Source organism: Taudactylus pleione, unplaced genomic scaffold, assembly GCF_031769625.1.
Source record: "Taudactylus pleione unplaced genomic scaffold, aTauple2 ptg000547l, whole genome shotgun sequence".
NCBI lineage: Eukaryota > Metazoa > Chordata > Amphibia > Anura > Myobatrachidae > Taudactylus > Taudactylus pleione.
In genome coordinates, this window is record NW_028284949.1 from 129,125 (window position 1) to 149,601 (window position 20,477).

General features: G+C 43.8%; 1 protein-coding gene across 1 annotated transcript in view; it reads right to left on the bottom strand.

Moving 5' to 3' along the window:
- Positions 1-1,729: 1,729 nt before the first annotated feature.
- Positions 1,730-20,477, bottom strand: part of LOC148500717 (NACHT, LRR and PYD domains-containing protein 12-like) — a 51,483-nt gene continuing 32,735 nt past the window's right edge. Inside the window, exons 8-13 of the mRNA XM_088451422.1 lie at positions 19,064-19,234; positions 12,843-13,010; positions 10,963-11,133; positions 7,537-7,704; positions 5,965-6,041; positions 1,730-2,192 (exon numbers count right to left, since the gene is read on the bottom strand). Coding sequence (XP_088307548.1) covers positions 5,969-6,041; positions 7,537-7,704; positions 10,963-11,133; positions 12,843-13,010; positions 19,064-19,234 — 751 coding nt within the window. The 3' untranslated portion in view covers positions 1,730-2,192; positions 5,965-5,968. The remainder of the gene's footprint in view (positions 2,193-5,964; positions 6,042-7,536; positions 7,705-10,962; positions 11,134-12,842; positions 13,011-19,063; positions 19,235-20,477) is intronic.

Consider the following 20,477-nt stretch of genomic DNA (forward strand, 5'->3'; position numbering starts at 1 on the left):
AATATAACTGTTACCAACAGGGCCGGATTATAGGCAGGGCGACAGGGGCGGTCGTCCTGGGGCCCCCACACATAGTGGGCCCCCACACACTGTCCCCTGCCTCCGGCCACTGCTTCTACTGAAAACCCGGAGTACAGCATTTAGCTGTCTCCTCTGCGGTACTCCTCGGCAGCTCAGCTGGTTTCTCTCAGCAGCCGCCGAGGAGCTTCATTACAGTCACAGTTTCGTGAGATTATGAGACTGTGGCTGATCAGACCAGAGCCCAAGCAGCAACCCGGCAGCCAGGCAGCCTGCAGTGTGTGACAGCGTGAGGCAGAGCAGACTCCAAGGTGTCATGTTACACTCTGCTTCTGCCTGTCACCTGGCCGTGGAGCAGAAGAAGAGAGAGCTTGTGTTCAAGTAGGTAATTGTGTGTGTAAATGAAGGTAATATAATGTACGCAGTACATTATATATTTTTAAAACATCAGCATTATACCACTTGTATAACTTTATTGATAGGGGCCCCAACAAGTTTGCTGCCCAGGGGCCCCCACAGACCTTAATCCGGCCCTGGTTACCAATGTGTAAATGTGTTAGCAGTGATGCTTCACTTACACTCTTCTAACAAGAAACTACAAACTCAAAAATATTTCCAAGATCAGGGCCTGTCTTACCCAGGATGCTACTAAAACCATCATACACTCAAATGTTTTTGAGGGTCAGTTTTCTGGTGAAAGCTATGACGTCTAAGTATGTATCAAATTTGTTCGGTGCACATTCAAGGCTTTTCTTAAGGAGGGATATGTATAGTTTGTTTAGTGTTATTAAACATAGATTGAATATTCCTCTTTTTACTGTTCGTTGAGGTCATTTTGTTTTGTGTTTGTTTTTCTTTTGTGGATATTATTCTCTACATCCATGTCTGGTTCCCGTACTTATGCTGGCCATACACCTGCACATCGGCATAAGATCAGATTCACATCACGACTCCCCAGTGCTCACTGGCAGTCCCGGCGGCACGATTTGTTGTTTTCACGTGCTCATCAGGAAAAAGTCATTGAAATTACATGAAGGGACGCACGATGTATCGCATGCACAAAATACACAGTACGATCTGCACATGATATGATAGATAGTATGGGCTGCCCATCTGATCATACGATCCATTTTAGGAGCTGCGGGAGCGCGCATCGGATTGTATCCTACTAAAAAAATACACGATTTCTACACGATTCATCGTACGACTCATCGAAAATCGGCCAATCGGCCCGAAATCGTGCAGATGTATGGCCAGCATTAGTGTGCCTATCAAATGTTGTTTCACTTACTTTTGTACAGTATACTATTTATGGTGGACTACATTATACTTGTCTGCAGAAGAATTGAAAAAGAATATTCAGCAATTTCTATCGCATCTGCAACATGTTTTCAAGAAGCTATTTAAAAATTTTGGAAAAGCGTTTAGTTTGCTAGTTGTTGTAGAACTACAAGTTACAGCAGCTCTGCTGTACAGCATATAGAATCGTTCTCCGCATGTCATAATAAACATATGGAAAAGTAAGTACATACAGTAGCAGGTATGATTGTTATAATACTGTATAATAGGAAATCTATACAAATATGAGTAGATAGTACACATATAAAAAAATGAATAACAAAGTGTAGCTAAACAAAAATAAAAAAATATGCTCACTTTCACATAAAAAACTTGAATATAACTCAAATGTATTTAAGTTAAAATATCCACTACATCAAAATCTACAATGTACGGTACTATACAACTATACAACATCATTAATAGAAAAGTAGGAAGTAGACTTTAATGGAAAACATGGAACATCCTTCAGTTTCCCATGTTTGATAGCTTGGTGACAGTTTTCCCTACAGGTGAGTGGCAGTTGGCAGAAGACATCTCATCCAGCCTCTTTTTACATTTTGATAAGCTGACATCGGAATACTTTCAACAGGTCTACATTTTGTCCCAGACAATAGTCTTCAGCTGCTGTTCGCCCCCACACAATGATCTAAATTCAGAGTCTAGCACAGTCCAATGTTTCTTGAAAATGTGCTCTAAAATGATGACTACGTGGGAGAAATCTTGTAGTTACATTGTTCAATGGCAAAGTGTTCTCAATTACATGTAGAATGTCTCCAAAGTGTCTTCTTCAGTCTTTGAACTTCATGGAACCAAAATCCTTGCTCTTGCAGACACTGCAGTGCCACAGAATGATAGAGAATATGAATAACCAACTGGAAATTGTTATTAGTGCTTTTTTTTATCATTCACATAAAGCAGTTATTGTATGTTAAGTGACAGATGTCTAATAATCTTACTGAACGTAGACTTTAGGGAAAGGATAGGCAACATCCCACACTTCAACAGCTGTAGGACCACACATCCCAGCATGCTCTGCCACAGTGTTAGTATGCCCTTACAGCAGAACTGTAGCAGGGCATGCTGGGATTCCACAGCAGCTGGAGTGAGGCACACTGCCTATCCCTGCTTTAGGGAGGCATACCACCCATCATAGGAGACAATTGTTATATTAGCCTCTATGTTACCCACACACAATGCTATTATACTATGCTCAGGAAATCTAATTCTTAAAAGATTATGCAGCTTGCCCACCATATTATAATTTACGTCTGTGCTCCAACCTATGAATAACATTAATTATATAAGTAATAAAATGATTACTCTGGCGTTTAGCATTAGTTATATATGATTTGAATTCACATATCCTATGGGCTGTAAGTTTGCAGGATACACACAATACTTTTTTGCATTTAGAACATCCTGGAGGTGTTGCTAGTAGCAACATTGGCTTTTGTTTAAAAAATCTATTATTTTTGGATCTGTTCTTAAAATAAAGTCAGAAAGACATTAATTCCGAGATTATCAGCCTTTATAAATACACAGAAAGGTTATCTGAAATATAAGGGGGTGATTCCAAGTTGATGTAGGTTAATGCTGCCTCAAAGCCCTTCTCTGGTGTCCATTATTCATCCAAGCATCTGATTGTGCAAGTGCTGATACACTCACATGCTGCATTTATTGATACTCTTTTACCACCTGGTGTGTCTTTAGATGTCACCATCGGTTGCACCATCAAAACTTGCACCAGTCTTATGGCAGATGCAAATTCATCATCTGAGTCTGGCCTCCTATGTGAGTCTCTGTATGTAATCGATTTTAACGACATGCCTGCAGCACTACCGTAAGAAGCAAAATCTCTATACGTATATTAAGCTACCCAATGTTTCCTCCTCGGCAGTGTCCAGGAATGCTCCTCGCATTTTTGACACCATGCATTCAAATCGGTACTGTGACTTGGTACATACAGAAATGGGACGCAGGCGTGGTGCGACTTTGATGCTTGGACAGCTGGAAACACATTGTCCGCTTGGATGAAACATGAATCCGGTCCAAGATTTTAATACTTTATCCAATTTAATAACAAAAAATAATCTTAATAATTTTCAAATTTCCATGGGGACAATTTAATTCTCAACAATGTGTGTGGAGCGACTCTGGAACTATTGAGCAAAGGGGGACTTTGTGGCCAATATCTTTTCTCATTATTCCTCACATCCAACATTACAATGATCAAAGACTTCCTGAAGTTTTAAACGGTACAGTGCACAAATGGGTCTCAAGGTGATGCCCAGTAACACAACCCTAGCAACTGAATTGTACCGTAAATATGACAAACAATATAATGTGGTCTGTCTAAATTCTGTTTATTTTAGTAATTGGGTCTTGGGAAAGAAAATATATTTATCTCCATTTATCTTAATCTTTGTCGCTGTCCTCTAAAAATATTATCTTTCCATAATCTATAATGCTTTTACTGTAGTGAGGGTATTTATTAATATAATTTTTTTTCTGGCAAGTTTCAATAGGTAGAATATCTCCAACTATGGGGGAGAATGATATCACAATAGCTAATGTGTGACAAGTGCTAGTTAATTTTTAGAATATTCACATTGTGTGGGTTAAGGTGAATCACCCACATAAATAAAAAAAAAGTCACCAAAAACCCCCATTCCAGATTAATTTTTTGTCAAAAAGACCTACATACAAGTTGGCAAATCTTGGGGCAAAGCTGGTGTCCATGGCAGTACCATGAGTTTGTTTAATAATAAATGGAATCAAGAATAAAATATTTTGTTGTACAAGACAAAATCACTAGAACTGGAAGCAAACTCATGTCCCTTACTAGAAAAAAAGTGCTAATATTAATTACTGTGAGGAAAATTGGTGTATAGTGATTTAATATCACATGCACCAAATACTAAGGGGCAGATTCAGAATTAAGAGCAATGTAATAAAAAAGAGACAAGTTCAATCAATCAACATTGGTTCTTACATTAAACAAAACATAGCATACAGGGTTGGTTCCAGGGGTCAGAGCACCCTGTGCCAGCTCAGTTAATAGCGCCTAATACTCGCGCATGGCCAAAAATGGGTGTGTGACCTAATTACCATAGACCACACCCCTAAGTGACGTTATTTGGAGGTGTGTCTGCATGGCATGCCTACAAATAACGTCAAGCTGAGGGTAAGCCGAGCCCTCTCCTGGCACTGAATGGATGCTGTGCGCATGTGCGCAGCATCCATTCAGCTAATGTGGAGTCCGGCACTGCCACACAGCTGCGGCAGTGGGGGTCCCCAACATCCCGATTTGACCACCCGCGGGCCACCAAGGCCCACGGGTGGAACAGCGGGACAGTACTGTTCCACTAAAATTTGGGATGTTGGGGAGGGGTGGCCTCTATGGCCCTCTATGGGGTGGCGCCCCTGTTCAACCGCACTGGTCGAACACCCCAAGAGCCGGCCCTGATAACATATCCATTGAATCTGAAATACATATTTTGATTCTTAGCCAGGATCAAGATAGGAAAATACATGATAAAACAATAACACCAATCATGAGTTCAATCTAGAGATAATAAAAAGGTAAACAATTTTTTAATCGACTAGTATTCCTAATATACCTAAAAGCCTATTTAATGGAACAATATGAATAAATCATGATTCTGGTGGCCTTTTTCCATAAGAATTAATTCCACCTTCCCCAAGCTCCTTTTATGGTAAATGTTCTCAATCTTGGGTAAACGTTTGCCGATTGCCAATTTAACCAATTTGACCACCCTTTTGATTGCCTTGTGATCTGGCAGTGTGCTCTGTCCACCTCACACAGTGATATGATTACAGTGCTCTCAAAAGCACATATATAAAAATTCACAAGGCTACCTTTAGGCAAACCTATAGCCGGCAATCTTCTCAGAAAATAAAGTTGTTGTTGGGCCTTCTTTACCATGGAAGAGATGTTAGTAGACCATGATAGATCTGAAATAATGTGAATGGGAAGAAATTTGCACCGTAGCAAAAAAAATGTTGCACTGCAGGTGGAGCAGCTTTAATATGTGCAGGGAGACTTATAGTTGGAAGGGGCGTGTCCTTGGTGAACCCTAAATAGTAGTGTAAAAATAAAGCAGCCAGCATAAACTTTGCATGCATTTTTTAAAAAATATATATTTGCCTCCTTGCATTCCAACATAGTTTGTTCTGGTGCAAAATTGCCTTTTTTTTTTCTTCTTCACTCCCTGCTGTGAATCATCCATTGCTGTTCTGGAGAGCAGAGCAGACTTAATTTATATATCTTCTCTGCTGTAAGAGTTACAGATCTCAGCTTGGAAGAAAAGCTGTATGGGAGTCAGGCAGCCAGTGAGAGCTGTGAGGAGACAGAGAGGCAGGGCCTCCCTGCAGCTCTTACTGAGCCTGTGCTAGACTGAAACCATAGGTGATTATAAAATAGATATTTATATATAAATAATTTTTGCCTGTCAAATCTTGCTTTATTGGTCAACAATCTATTAAGCCAAATTAAAGTTCAAACTCATTGCATTGTGTACTAAATGCATTTGTATGCAGTGGATTAATTTTCAGACAAATTTGATTAGAGTCTTGATTAATTACCTTTTCAACTGGAAGCGCCCTTAATCTGCTTCAATTTCAATCTTTTCAGCATTGCTTTTCGGAAATTAACGCTCATCCTAGAGATGGCATAGAGGAAAAAACAATGTTAAAAATAAAGTGCAGATACAAATGTGGCAAGGAGCACACTGAATACACTTGGCCAAGAGGAAGCTCCTTACCACATTATACCTCTCCAAACACATGATTAACCAATTTTAGGGCTGCTGTGAATCCCGGCAGGCTGGGGTGCTGGAGGAGGGTGTGGCAATAGGAGGTGATATGGCTATGCCCCATTGTGAATTCACTTGTTGCTACCCCACCACTCCTGCCCTTCTCTGCCAAATATCTGCTACAAAATCAAGCTACTTTCCCGCTGCTAATTCTACATAATATACCCCATACTTTATTCTGTGTCTCCTGATATATACAGGCATACCAAACAGGAATACATTTTGGGAGGCGTGTTCAAAGCTTTTACCCATCATAACATATGTATGTAAAAAGTGTTTCAATATTGAATTGTGAAAGCATACAGTACGTTAACAAGAAAAATTATAGGCCTGGATGTGTTACACATCTAGGCGTGGGTGCAGAATATGTAAACACGTGTTCTACCACTTGGGGTGCTATGGAACAGATGACCTAATATGTGGTCAATGACCATAGTCTTTATACTAAAGACCTTCTTCGTGTATATCAAGCATCTTTAAAAATCCTATCTCATTGGCTGTTACTGGGTTAGAGATTGAATGTTGCCCACTAAGAAGTGGCTCATTTCCCAGGTATAGACTTTAGCGTAATCATGTCGTTTAATGTCATAAATTATTCCATCATCACGGGCAGTGCATATAGTGAATATAATTATGTCTCACACTGTCCATGGTGCAGGAATAATTTATATCTCGAACTTACACGATTAAAAAAGGGTATTTTACCCACTGCACCAGGGCTGTATATTACATATTACACAATATTGGTAAATATCTGCAAGATCCATACACACCGCTGACTACGCATCCATGAATGCCGCCCATGGACAGAGATTACAAAATTGTCGGAGGAGAATCATAATGTATAGCCTCAGGTTATGGATCAGGAAATATACATGTCACAAACTAATTATAGTTATGCAAACAAACCAATAAGTGTCAGCAAGAATATATATGTGTGTGTGTGTGTGTGGTGACCCTTCTGTAGATCGTTACTGAGATAGTTAGTTGGTTGGATACTTAGGGCGGTATTCAATTGTTTTCACAATCCGAATCTCCTGTCTAAAGTGACGGGAGATCGCGGGGCGCTATTCAATTGCTGCTGATTTTTGCGCTAATCGCGCCCATAGTGATCGGATTTAGCCGCGTAAAACGGCTACCTCCGACCAAAGTGCTGGGCGTGATCGCGAAAAGTGCTGTTTGGGCACCCAAACAGATCACTTTTTGCCCATTTCAGCTGGCACCCCCCTGGAACTGCGAGCTGAAATGGTGCGCCGGCACCTGATCACGCTCGACAGGAGCAACAATTGAATACCGCCCTTAGTTAGTAGACTCAAAGAACCACCAAGTAATGTAAACTCACCAAGGCTCCATCATGGAAGAGACCATGCTGAATCTCTCAGACAGAAGTGTGAGTACCGCCTCTTGGATAGTATTTCCTGTCAGCCTCAGGAGGACCAGGGTGCGTTTTTTATTTATTGCAGAATGGAGATCATCGCAGCAGGATGAGGTCAGGCCGCAATCTATCAGTCTACAGTGACAAGAGACAACTTTCCAATGAAGACATTTGACGTAAACATGACAATGGTATAAGCAATGTAAAACATCTTAGGAAAAAAATTAGTTACCCTGTGAATTAACAATTCTCAGCATTGCCTACTTTGGATAACAGCATTAGTTTACACACTGAGAGGTTTATGTATCAAGCATTGAAAAGCATGGAGAAGTGGACCAGTGGGGAAGTTTCCCATAGCAACCAATCAGCTTCTACCTATAATTTTATAGACTGTACTTAAATGCTACTTCAAAGCTATGGGCAACTTCACTGGTCAAATTTTCACACTTCTCACTGCTTGATACATAAACTCCTGAGATTCCAATGTGCTGCCTTTCTGGAGAACTCCTCTGGAACCATCACCATCGCTGATTGCAATGCATTGCTGGTACCAGTAGGAAGAGCATGGCGTGTGGAGCATAGCAGCCCCTATCTGGCATATGGATCAATATTGCTCCAGCAGTAGGTGTGTAGTACATGGGGCACATTATTAAACAGAGGCAATGATCAAGCCTGGTAACTAGAGCGAATCTGCTGCTCTCAAAGATACCAGCTCCTTTTGTGATTGGTCATTGCAATCATGTGGTTATGAAGGCCCAATGTCTAACATCCAAGCCCTGCATGGGGGGAACAGTGTAAAGAGATTGACTTGACCAAACCACTCCTTTAATAAGACAAATCAACAGTGTAGATGGGCAATGCCACAATGCCTCTTTGTTCACTTTCCAAGCAGCAATACAATTGCCCATTCACATAATGGCTTTGCATCTTGTGGGCTATTAAAAATGATTAGATCACTCTGCACATTTTACATCCACCCCACCTGCAGTGCAATGTGGCTTTGCCAGGGTGCACAGTTACTAGCTTCTTTTGTCTGTGCTCCCAACTCAAAATGAATCCCCAAAGTGCTCCACTATATGTAGAACCCTCCCATTAATAGTAAAAATACTATATTTTTAGTTACTATAGGACACCTTTCCCTCCTTCCAGAACATGAGGCTCCAGCAGTAGCGCAGCAGTGAGGATAACACATCTCCTATAAAATGTAACAGAGAGATGTGAGGAGTTGGCTTCCAGAGAACCAGACAAAAAATGTAGTGTTTGCAATAAAGTGTTAAGGCCTGGGAGGTAGCTCATTCCTCTCTAGCTAACAAGGCTACCAAGACCTTATTGCCTCTGCATGTTCTGCCCATTGTCTTAGAAAGCCTGCAGCTGATTCCAGCAGGGATCAAATGGGGAGACAGGCAATGCTCATTTATTTGGACAGGTTCCCTGGAGACTACATATGCTAATTCGAAAAACAGTCAGGGTAGTCTCAAATCTACTCCCAAGGGGTCAGAGTGTGGGAAAATGGGAGTATTTAAGAGTCCATTTCAACAGTCCTGATTTGTTGTTCAGTTCATAATCGTTCAAGCGAAAAATTGATTGGGGAGTAGGGTTTCCACTGGCCTGGACAGTCATGTCCGGATGAATTGAGAGCTAGTACTTGTCCGTAGGTCTTTATGCCGGTTGAAAAGATGTCGCCACCATTCTTCTCAAAATTCTGTCTTACCTGGAGCAGTGGTAGTGGAAACTGCTGTGATGGTTAGAGATATTCTCCAGTGGACTTTTCAGCTTGAAAGAATAGGGGTCTTTGTCACCTTAAACTTGTGACATCACGTTACTGACTGCAAGGTGCAGTGCCAGATGCCCTGAAAGCTAAATGCAGATGCCATGGGGCAGTGATGGTGCTGCCTCCAGGGCCCTGCACCCTGTGCTATGCCACTGCTCACGCACAGTCCTAGTTATGGTCATAGGAGGGAGCCTCTGAGAGAAGCGGCTTGTGATACTCGTGACAAAGGAAGACTGATTGGGGAGCATATTGTCACGACCAGGGTTTCTCGGCATGGTGGTCAGCGGGTGTTACCTGTGAGGAAGCTATGGCGGGGGGCGTCTGGTGGTGGTGCTGGTGCCTGGCGGGGAGCATTGGCTGTGCGTGGTCCTGTATGGGCATATTGTCACTCTGTGCTGGTTAGGCCTGGCGGTGCTTCCGTTCCGCTCCAGCATGGGCGCCGCCATCTTGCTTTCGGCCATGTGACCTAGTTCCCCAATCCTGGCGTGTCACATGCTCACTCTGTGACCACTCACGGCTGGGCGCTGGGTATAAAAGTGAGTTCAGAGCTCCCTTGCAATGCCAGTGCAAAGTGTTTCTCAGCGTAAGCTGAGAGAGAGTTCCTGAGCTTGTCCGCCTGCCTGTTGGATCTCTGCCTAAGCCTGCTTCACCTAACCTGCTCCTTACCCTGCTGGATTTCCCCTGCCTCCTCCCACTTCCTCCTCCTATCGCCTCTCCCATTGCCTGAGCTCCTGAGTCTGCTGTTACCCTGCACCTTGCCTCCACTTGCACCCCTCCGGATCTTACTGCTTCTAGCCCGCACCTTTTTCAGCCTCACAACGTGGAATACAGGACTGCCTTCTGTTATCACTACCTGGACTTTTTCCCATTGCCTCACTACAGTTCCCCAAGTGCACTATAGTGCTATACCCGGACTTTTTATTTTGCCACACCCATGTCTGTTAAGCCACTCATTAAAAACTCCACGTTTATTTTTAAATCTGCTTCAGTGTCTGCTCCTGTTACCACCCCGGGCCCACAACAAAACCAGAACCTCACACATATGAGTCAAGAGCAAAATTGAACCGGCTCATTGGGGTATAGCCGGGATCTGCTGCCAGTCCACATATGCCAGGACAATGTTTAGAGGCACACAGCTCTCTGCACCCACTCCCTGACATATAGTCAGCATTGCTGATAACACATTCTGTTAGTGATGATGACTGTAGTAGTGGGTGCAGATAGCCGGGTGCCTCTAAAGATTGTCCTGGCATATATATACGGACTGGCAGCTGATCCCAGCAATACCCTGGTGAGTCAATTCCAATTCTGGACAAGAGGAACATTTTCCATTTTCCATTTGTCACATATGAAAAGGTGGGGGCAAGCACACAGGAAAACTCAGTTTGTAAAAAAAACCCTATTGGAGAAAATATAAAAGTAAATAAACATATAAATGCAAACAATTGTTGGCACCAGCTAAGGTCATTGAATAGTTCATAGTTTACTCCAGTCCAGAGTCCTTCATATTATTGTACAAGTCATGTTATAATGGTCACCTCATTGCCTGCATGGTACCGTGAGTCACTGACACAGAAATGTTATTCCAACATCCTTTGGATTAAATATTTTAGAATTCTCACCCCAGCTCCCGCAGGTTACGGCCCGGACGCCTGAGTCCTTTGTACAGATGTTTAGCTCCCGAGTCCTGTAACTTATTCCACGACAGGTCCAGTTTGGTCAGAGATCGGTTTGTACTAATAACTGAAGAAAGTTCCTCACAGCAGAATCGGGTCAGCTCACAGTTGCACAATCTGGAAAGAATCAGGAGAAAGTAATTAATGCTCTAATATTCCCAGCATCCATAATGGCTTATTACTAAATGGGGAAAAAGTAAGGGTCTATTTACTAAGCCTTGAATGGAGATAAAGTCCCAGCTAATCAGCTCCTAACTGCCATGTCACAGGCTGTGTTTGAAAAATGACAGGAGCTGGTTGGCTGGGACTTTATCTCCGTTTACTTTATCTACATCCAAGGCTTAGTAAATAGACCCCATAATTTCCTAAAGTCACTTTCTGTGCATCAGTATTACAAATGGTAAAAGTGTGGGTAGGTGGGTTTAGTAAAGATTTTCTCAGTGGGAGGACGATTTAGGGGGGAATTCAATTAGATGTGAAAAAGTGAAAACTTAACAGCGAAGAGGTTTTCGCACAGGTCGCTTGTTTTGGTGCAATACTCCTGTGTCTGTCTATGCACTCTCCATTTTTTTCGCCCTATCCTATTACAAAAGACGCAAAAATGCATTCGTGCGAAAACTGCGCATGGCGAAACTAGCAAAAAGTACAGTACATTTTGGGGATATCAGTCTAAACCCCATAAAAAGCCTAACTGACATAGGAAATCAATATAGAAGTGTATTAGTGGACCTAATAAAAGTATTTTGGGGATCTTAAATTGTGTCAAATGGCTATTATATGCATATTTACATAAGTGTGGAAAAATGATATATAGCAATATTTTTGGCAGAAAATGATTGCTGTAGTTAAATTGGAGGTACATAAAATGGGTGCTAGTATGTTTTTGTGTCTATAAAGTGCATTTTTAATTTTTTTTTAAAATAAACCTGCTGCAGCCACCTTCAATGTTTAAAACACCTGTCCCATCCATACAGCCCCCCAAAATAGCAGACCCACTACCTTAATCCCACTTTCCAACACTTTTAAAACATATATTTTTCCCTTATTAGTCATTGGGGGGGAAGCTGTTCAAAGGGTTCTGAACCGACTCCCCGGATTTTAAGCCAAAAATAGGAATTTTGCACAACTTTTCACCTGATGAGATTGTGAAAACAGTTCACCGATTTTTGTCTACGGAGTTCTCGCACATGCGAAAACTTCGGCAATAGGTTTGCACGATACGCATTTTTGTGCGACAAGTTCGCACCTATGAAAGTTCTCTCCGAACTGTGGCTTTTTGATGCAAATGGCCTCTTAGGTTCCACATGCATTATACTGTATACAGACAAAGATGACTTTTTGACTCTCCCTCCCAGCCACGCTATTCGCTCTGTCCCCTGGACCAGGGACTTATTCCTGGTAATCAGGGCCGTAACTAGGGTGGTGCGGCCAGTGCCATGGCACAAGGCACCGCAGGGGGCGCTGTTGAGGCCTGCAAATTTTCTTGTTTACTATCATTCTCACTTGTAGCTTTCTCTTCTTTTATCCCCCAGCATCTCCTGGCCTCCCCTATCTCTTCCCTGGCCCTTCCCCATGAGGCCATAAACCTTTTTCGGGTGTGCATCTTTTGTCCTTATTTGGGTGGGGTTACCAATGCTCTTTCTGGCACAGGGCACCAAAAAGTGTAGTTTCTGCTCTGCTGGGAATGATGGGGTATTTGAAGGGGGAGGGGTGGCTCTTTCAGATGTTATGTAATTTAGGAGTCATTCTGGTTTTATTTTGGATGTCATAGCTGATATGTTCTATAAAGAGAGTGTTAATCATGTAATAAATTATGTAGTTCTCACAGCAATGTCTGCAGGGTACAAGCTGGGTCTTTAAGTCCTCCACAGAGATCTATAACACCTGAGTCTTGTAGTTTATTTAATGACAAATCCAGTTTTACAAGAGTATTGTTTCGGAAGACAGAGCCGAGATCCTCACAGCAGGACGGAGTCAGATTGCAATCAACCAAACTGCAAAGCAATAAGGAACAGATAACAAAAATGATTTTACTTAATTCATTACAGTATACAGTATATCTTCTATACAGAAGTAGCTTCTTTCATATACTCCTGTTACTGTAATGAACCTGCTCCATATAGTATTAACATTTTATAAAATCTGTTGCCACCATTTACCAATTAACATTCACCAGGGCTACTGAGCCGAACTGTGCGCCAGCCAGTCCATGTTCCCTTTCTGGGTAACACATGTACACTGCACTAGAAGCCAAAATTTAGGCTTCCAGTTGCATATTCTGTAAAAATTAGGAGAAGAAAAGAAATCAAGTTTTGTAAAAAATATTTTTGAAAAAATGTATTAATTTAAAATTAATCTGGAGCTTCTGCTATCGTTGTAGTCAGCTTGAAAAGGCTGTCGCCGGTAAAATCCTCTAATGGCAATTGTGGGCTTGTGGTTTCTATCCTTGCAAAAACACCTAATTAAAATGGATTTCTCTCTCCATCATAAAAAAAAATAACTAAAGAGTAGCATAAACTGTAACTACAGCCCTGGGTCTAGTCCAAGGTACTAAAGCATATTAAGTAATTTATAGTATCATTATCACCTCACCTCAACTTCTGTAGAATACAGCCCGGATATCTAAATCCTTCATATACAGAGGTATTACACCACAGTCCTGCAGATTATTGTATAATGTATAGTAGTATAATCCTCACCTCAGCTCCTGCAGGGTACAGCCCGGATGTCTGAGTCCCTCACACAGAGGTATTACACCACAGTCCTGCAGATTATTATATAATGTATAGTATAATCCTCACCTCAGCTCCTGCAGGGTACAACCCGGATATCTGAGTCCCTCACACAGAGCTATTATATCACAGTCCTGCAGATTATTATATAATGTATAGTATAATCCTCACCTCAGCCCCTGCAGGGTACAGCCCGGATGTCTGAGTCCCTCACACAGAGGTATTACACCACAGTCCTGCAGATTATTGTATAATGTATAGTATAATCCTCACCTCAGCTCCTGCAGGGTACAGCCCCGATGTCTGTCCCTCACACAGAGGTATTACATCACAGTCCTGCAGATTATTATATAATGTATAGTGTAATCCTCACCTCAGCTCCTGCAGGGTACAGCCCGGATGTCTGAGTCCCTCACACAGAGGTATTACATCACAGTCCTGCAGATTATTATATAATGTATAGTATAACCCTCACCTCAGCTCCTGTAGGGTAAAGCCCGGATGTCTGAGTCCCTCACACAGAGGTATTACACCACAGTCCTACAGATTATTATATAATGTATAGTGTAATCCTCACCTCAGCCCCTGCAGGGTACAGCCCGGATGTCTGAGTCCCTCACACAGAGGTATTACACCACAGTCCTGCAGATTATTATATAGTGTATAGTATAATCCTCACCTCAGCTCCTGCAGGGTACAGCCCGGATGTCTGAGTCCCTCACACAGAGGTATTACACCACAGTCCTGCAGATTATTGTATAATGTATAGTATAATCCTCACCTCAGCTCCTGCAGGGTACAGCCCGGATGTCTGAGTCCCTTACACAGAGGTATTACACCACAGTCCTGCAGATTATTGTATAATGTATAGTATAATCCTCACCTCAGCTCCTGCAGGGTACAGCCCGGATGTCTGAGTCCCTCACACAGAGCTATTATATCACAGTCCTGCAGATTATTATATAATGTATAGTATAATCCTCACCTCAGCCCCTGCAGGGTACAGCCCGGATGTCTGAGTCCCTCACACAGAGGTATTACACCACAGTCCTGCAGATTATTATATAATGTATAGTATAATCCTCACCTCAGCTCCTGCAGGGTACAGCCCGGATGTCTGAGTCCCTCACACAGAGGTATTACACCACAGTCCTGCATATTATTATATAATGTATAGTGTAATCCTCACCTCAGCTCCTGCAGGGTACAGCCCGGATGTCTGTCCCCCACACAGAGGTATTACACCACAGTCCTGCATAAAATTATATAATGTATAGTGTAATCCTCACCTCAGCTCCTGCAGGGTACAGCCTGTATGTCTAATTCCCTCACACAGAGGTATTACACCACAGTCCTGCATAAAATTATATAATGTATAGTGTAATCCTCACCTCAGCTCCTGCAGGGTACAGCCCGGATGTCTGAGACCCTCACCAGGGCCGCAACTAGGGGGGGGCTGGAGGTGCACGTGCATCGGGTGAGCCGCTGTACCTGGTGCCAGTGACCTCCAGCCCGGCGCTGCAGAGAGGCTCCAAGCCGGACGTCCGCTGGTAATATTTATTACCAGCGGGCGCCCGGCTCCTTCTCTGCAGCGACGCGGTGTAGCCGGAGCCGGAGGCTGGAGTTCTCTCCCGAACTCCAGCTTCCGGCTCTCCCCACAGGCACTATGGGGGAGACGTCATGACATCTCCCCCATAGTTCCAAGGAGCAGCCGGCGGACCGGACGCGACGCTGGATGCAGGAGCGGGGTTCAAGGTAAGTATTTTTTTTTTAATAAGCTGCACTACAGGGGCATTATTATGGGGGCAGGGGCATTACCACAGGGGCATTACTATGGGGGCATAGGCAATAAGGGGCATTACTAATGGGGCATGAGCACTACAGGGGCATTACCATTGGGGCATGGGCACTACAGGGGCATTACCACAGGGGCATTACTGTGGGGGCATGAGCACTACAGGGGCATTACTGTAAGGGCACTACAGGGATATTACTATGGGGCATGGGCAATACAGGGGCATTACTATGAGAGCATGGGCACTACAGGGGCATTACTATGAAAGCATGGGCACTACAGGGGCATTAATATGGGAGCATGGGCACTACAGGGGCATTACTGTATGGTGGGCACTACAGGGACATTACTATGGGGGTATTAACATATGGGCATTACTATGGGGGCATTACAATATGGGCACTACTGCAGGGGGAATTACATGGGGGGCGCCAAATTACTGTCTTGCCCCTGGTGACAAAAATCCTAGTTTCGGCCCTGCCCTCACACAGAGCTATTACACCTCAGTCCTGCAGATTATTGTATAATGTATAGTATAATCCTCACTTCAGCTCCTGCAGGGTACAGCCCGGATGTCTGAGTCCCTCACACAGAGGTATTACACCACAGTCCTGCATATTATTATATAATGTATAGTGTAATCCTCACCTCAGCTCCTGCAGGGTACAGCCCCGATGTCTGTCCCTCACACAGAGGTATTACATCACAGTCCTGCAGATTATTATATAATGTATAGTATAATCCTCACCTCAGCTCCTGCAGGGTACAGCCCCGATGTCTGTCCCTCACACAGAGGTATTACACCACAGTCCTGCAGATTATTATATAATGTATAGTATAATCCTCACCTCAGCTCCTGCAGTGTACAGCCCGGATGTCTGAGTCCCTCACACAGAGGTATTACACCACAGTCCTGCAGATTATTATATAATGTATAGTATAATCCTCACCTCAGCCCCTGCAGGGTATAGCCCCGATGTCTGTCCCTCACACAGAGGTATTACACCACAGTCCTGCAGATTATTATATAATGTATAGTATAATCCTCACCTCAGCTCCTGCAGGGTACAGCCCGGATGTCTGAGTCCCTCACACAGAGGTATTACACCACAGTCCTGCAGATTATTGTATAATGTATAGTGTAATCCTCACCTCAGCTCCTGCAGGGTACAGCCCGGATATCTGTCCCTCACACAGAGGTATTACACCACAGTCCTGCATAAAATTATATAATGTATAGTGTAATCCTCACCTCAGCTCCTGCAGGGTACAGCCCGGATGTCTGAGACCCTCACCAGGGCCGCAACTAGGGGGGGGCTGGAGGTGCACGTGCATCGGGTGAGCCGCTGTACCTGGTGCCAGTGACCTCCAGCCCGGCGCTGCAGAGAGGCTCCAAGCCGGACGTCCGCTGGTAATATTTATTACCAGCGGGCGCCCGGCTCCTTCTCTGCAGCGACGCGGTGTAGCCGGAGCCGGAGGCTGGAGTTCTCTCCCGAACTCCAGCTTCCGGCTCTCCCCACAGGCACTATGGGGGAGACGTCATGACATCTCCCCCATAGTTCCAAGGAGCAGCCGGCGGACCGGACGCGACGCTGGATGCAGGAGCGGGGTTCAAGGTAAGTATTTTTTTTTTAATAAGCTGCACTACAGGGGCATTATTATGGGGGCAGGGGCATTACCACAGGGGCATTACTATGGGGGCATAGGCAATAAGGGGCATTACTAATGGGGCATGAGCACTACAGGGGCATTACCATTGGGGCATGGGCACTACAGGGGCATTACCACAGGGGCATTACTGTGGGGGCATGAGCACTACAGGGGCATTACTGTAAGGGCACTACAGGGATATTACTATGGGGCATGGGCAATACAGGGGCATTACTATGAGAGCATGGGCACTACAGGGGCATTACTATGAAAGCATGGGCACTACAGGGGCATTAATATGGGAGCATGGGCACTACAGGGGCATTACTGTATGGTGGGCACTACAGGGACATTACTATGGGGGTATTAACATATGGGCATTACTATGGGGGCATTACAATATGGGCACTACTGCAGGGGGAATTACATGGGGGGTGCCAAATTACTGTCTTGCCCCTGGTGACAAAAATCCTAGTTTCGGCCCTGCCCTCACACAGAGCTATTACACCTCAGTCCTGCAGATTATTGTATAATGTATAGTGTAATCCTCACCTCAGCTCCTGCAGGGTACAGCCCTGATGTCTGTCCCTCACACAGAGGTATTACACCACAGTCCTGCAGATTATTATATAATGTATAGTGTAATCCTCACCTCAGCTCCTGCAGGGTACAGCCCTGATGTCTGTCCCTCACACAGAGGTATTACACCACAGTCCTGCAGATTATTGTATAATGTATAGTATAATCCTCACTTCAGCTCCTGCAGGGTACAGCCCTGATGTCTGTCCCTCACACAGAGGTATTACACCACAGTCCTGCAGATTATTATATAGTGTATAGTATAATCCTCACCTCAGCTCCTGCAGGGTACAGCCCGGATGTCTGAGTCCCTCACACAGAGGTATTACACCACAGTCCTACATATTATATTATATAATGTATAGTATAACCCTCACCTTAGCTCTTGCAGGGTACAGCCTGGATGTCTAATTCCCTCACACAGAGGTATTACACCACAGTCCTGCAGATTATTATATAATGTATAGTATAATCCTCACCTCAGCTCCTGCAGGGTACAGCCCGGATGTCTGAGTCCCTCACACAGAGGTATTACACCACAGTCCTGCATATTATTATATAATGTATAGTGTAATCCTCACTTCAGCTCCTGCAGGGTACAGCCCGGATGTCTGAGTCCCTCACACAGAGGTATTACACCACAGTCCTGCAGATTATTATATAATGTATAGTGTAATCCTCACCTCAGCTCCTGCAGGGTACAGCCCCGATGTCTGTCCCTCACACAGAGGTATTACATCACAGTCCTGCAGATTATTATATAATGTATAGTATAATCCTCACCTCAGCTCCTGTAGGGTACAGCCTGGATGTCTGAGTCCATCACACAGAGGTATTACACCACAGTCCTGCAGATTATTATATAATGAATATAGTATAATCCTCACCTCAGCCCCTGCAGGGTACAGCCCGGATGTCTGAGTCCCTCACACAGAGGTATTACACCACAGTCCTGCAGATTATTATATAATGTATAGTATAATCCTCACCTCAGCTCCTGCAGGGTACAGCCCCGATGTCTGTCCCTCACACAGAGGTATTACACCACAGTCCTGCAGATTATTATATAATGTATAGTATAATCCTCACCTCAGCTCCTGCAGTGTACAGCCCGGATATCTGAGTCCCTCACACAGAGGTATTACACCACAGTCCTGCAGATTATTATATAATGTATAGTATAATCCTCACCTCAGCCCCTGCAGGGTACAGCCCCGATGTCTGTCCCTCACACAGAGGTATTACACCACAGTCCTGCAGATTATTATATAATGTATAGTATAATCCTCACCTCAGCTCCTGCAGGGTACAACCCGGATGTCTGAGTCCCTCACACAGGCGTGTTACCCCATGGTCCTGCAGATTATTCCCCATCATGTTTAATGTGATCAGAGATTGGTTTTTAATAATAACAGTACGGAGATCATCACAGCAGAAAGAAGTCATACCACAGCTCTGTAACCTGTTGACAGATGAGTTATTTTGATTAATTATTTATTTTTTATTATTTTCAGTTTTTTGAAATAAGTAAGAATTATGGCCCTCATTCAGAGCCGTACGCTCTGAGCAGAGCGCATGCTCTGAATGAGGGCCGCCCTCCATAAAAATGGAGCGTCCTCCTGGACGCTCGTATAGCTGTGGGTCACCACCCACAGCCTATACGAGCGTGCAGTTTGATGGCCGCGATGGTCGTGACCATCGCGACCATCGAAACTGCGAGCCGGAGCCTGCGGTTGAGGTTTTCAACCGCAAGCTCCGGAGTGATTTTGGCTCTATCAGAGCCAAAATCACTCCCACTGACATCACTAGTGATGTCAGTGGGCCGGCTTCTGACGGGAGACGTTCCCGTGGGAACGCCCCCCGTCAGGGAGGCACGCCCCCGGCACGCCCACCAAAGGGGGCGTGCTGTCAATCAACATCGACAGCACGCCCCCTTTGATCAGACACAACGAGCGAAGGACTTTCCTTCGCTCGTCGCGTCTGGCGCATGCGCACGACGGAGTTCCCTCCGTCGTGCTCATGCTCAGTGCAGAACATCGACCCACTTGCGAGTGGACAGCCGCTCGCGAGTGGGTCTGAATCAGGGCCTAAATTTTTGTTGTAAACTTTAACTATTCCGTTTTCTCATTGCTAATGTGGTCATTGATTTACTGTATAGAGATGAAGGTAGTTTGATGTTTTAATTTATATAATATACTTAATAAGGCCCTGTAGAGCCCTTGAGGTGGCAGATACATAAAGGATAATAATAATAATAATAATAATAATAATAATAATAATAATTAGAAACAAATATTACAATAATGTACCTCTTCAACTTTCCCAATTAATACAGGACTGTTCTGGTTTTAGGGGTCTATACGGCCATCCAACCGTTCGGAGGTAATGACTTATACTTTGCAAAACTCATGTGCGTGGTTAAAGGAAGGGGAGCTATGGGCGGCTTAGCACTTCAAACATGCTCAGCACATACCTACTGTGATGCATTTTAAATCCCACTGTGATATGGTCACCCTCTTTTTGTGTAAGGCAGAGCTTTCTTAAATGAATGGAGCCACAAATATAAGAGATTAAAAAAATATATATATTATTTGTAATTGATTTAATCTAATTTTTGACCAGACACTTACCAATTAATACATCATAATCTTAGTCACTATAATTCCACTGACTCTAGTGGCTCAAAAGAAGAATGTTGGAGAGCA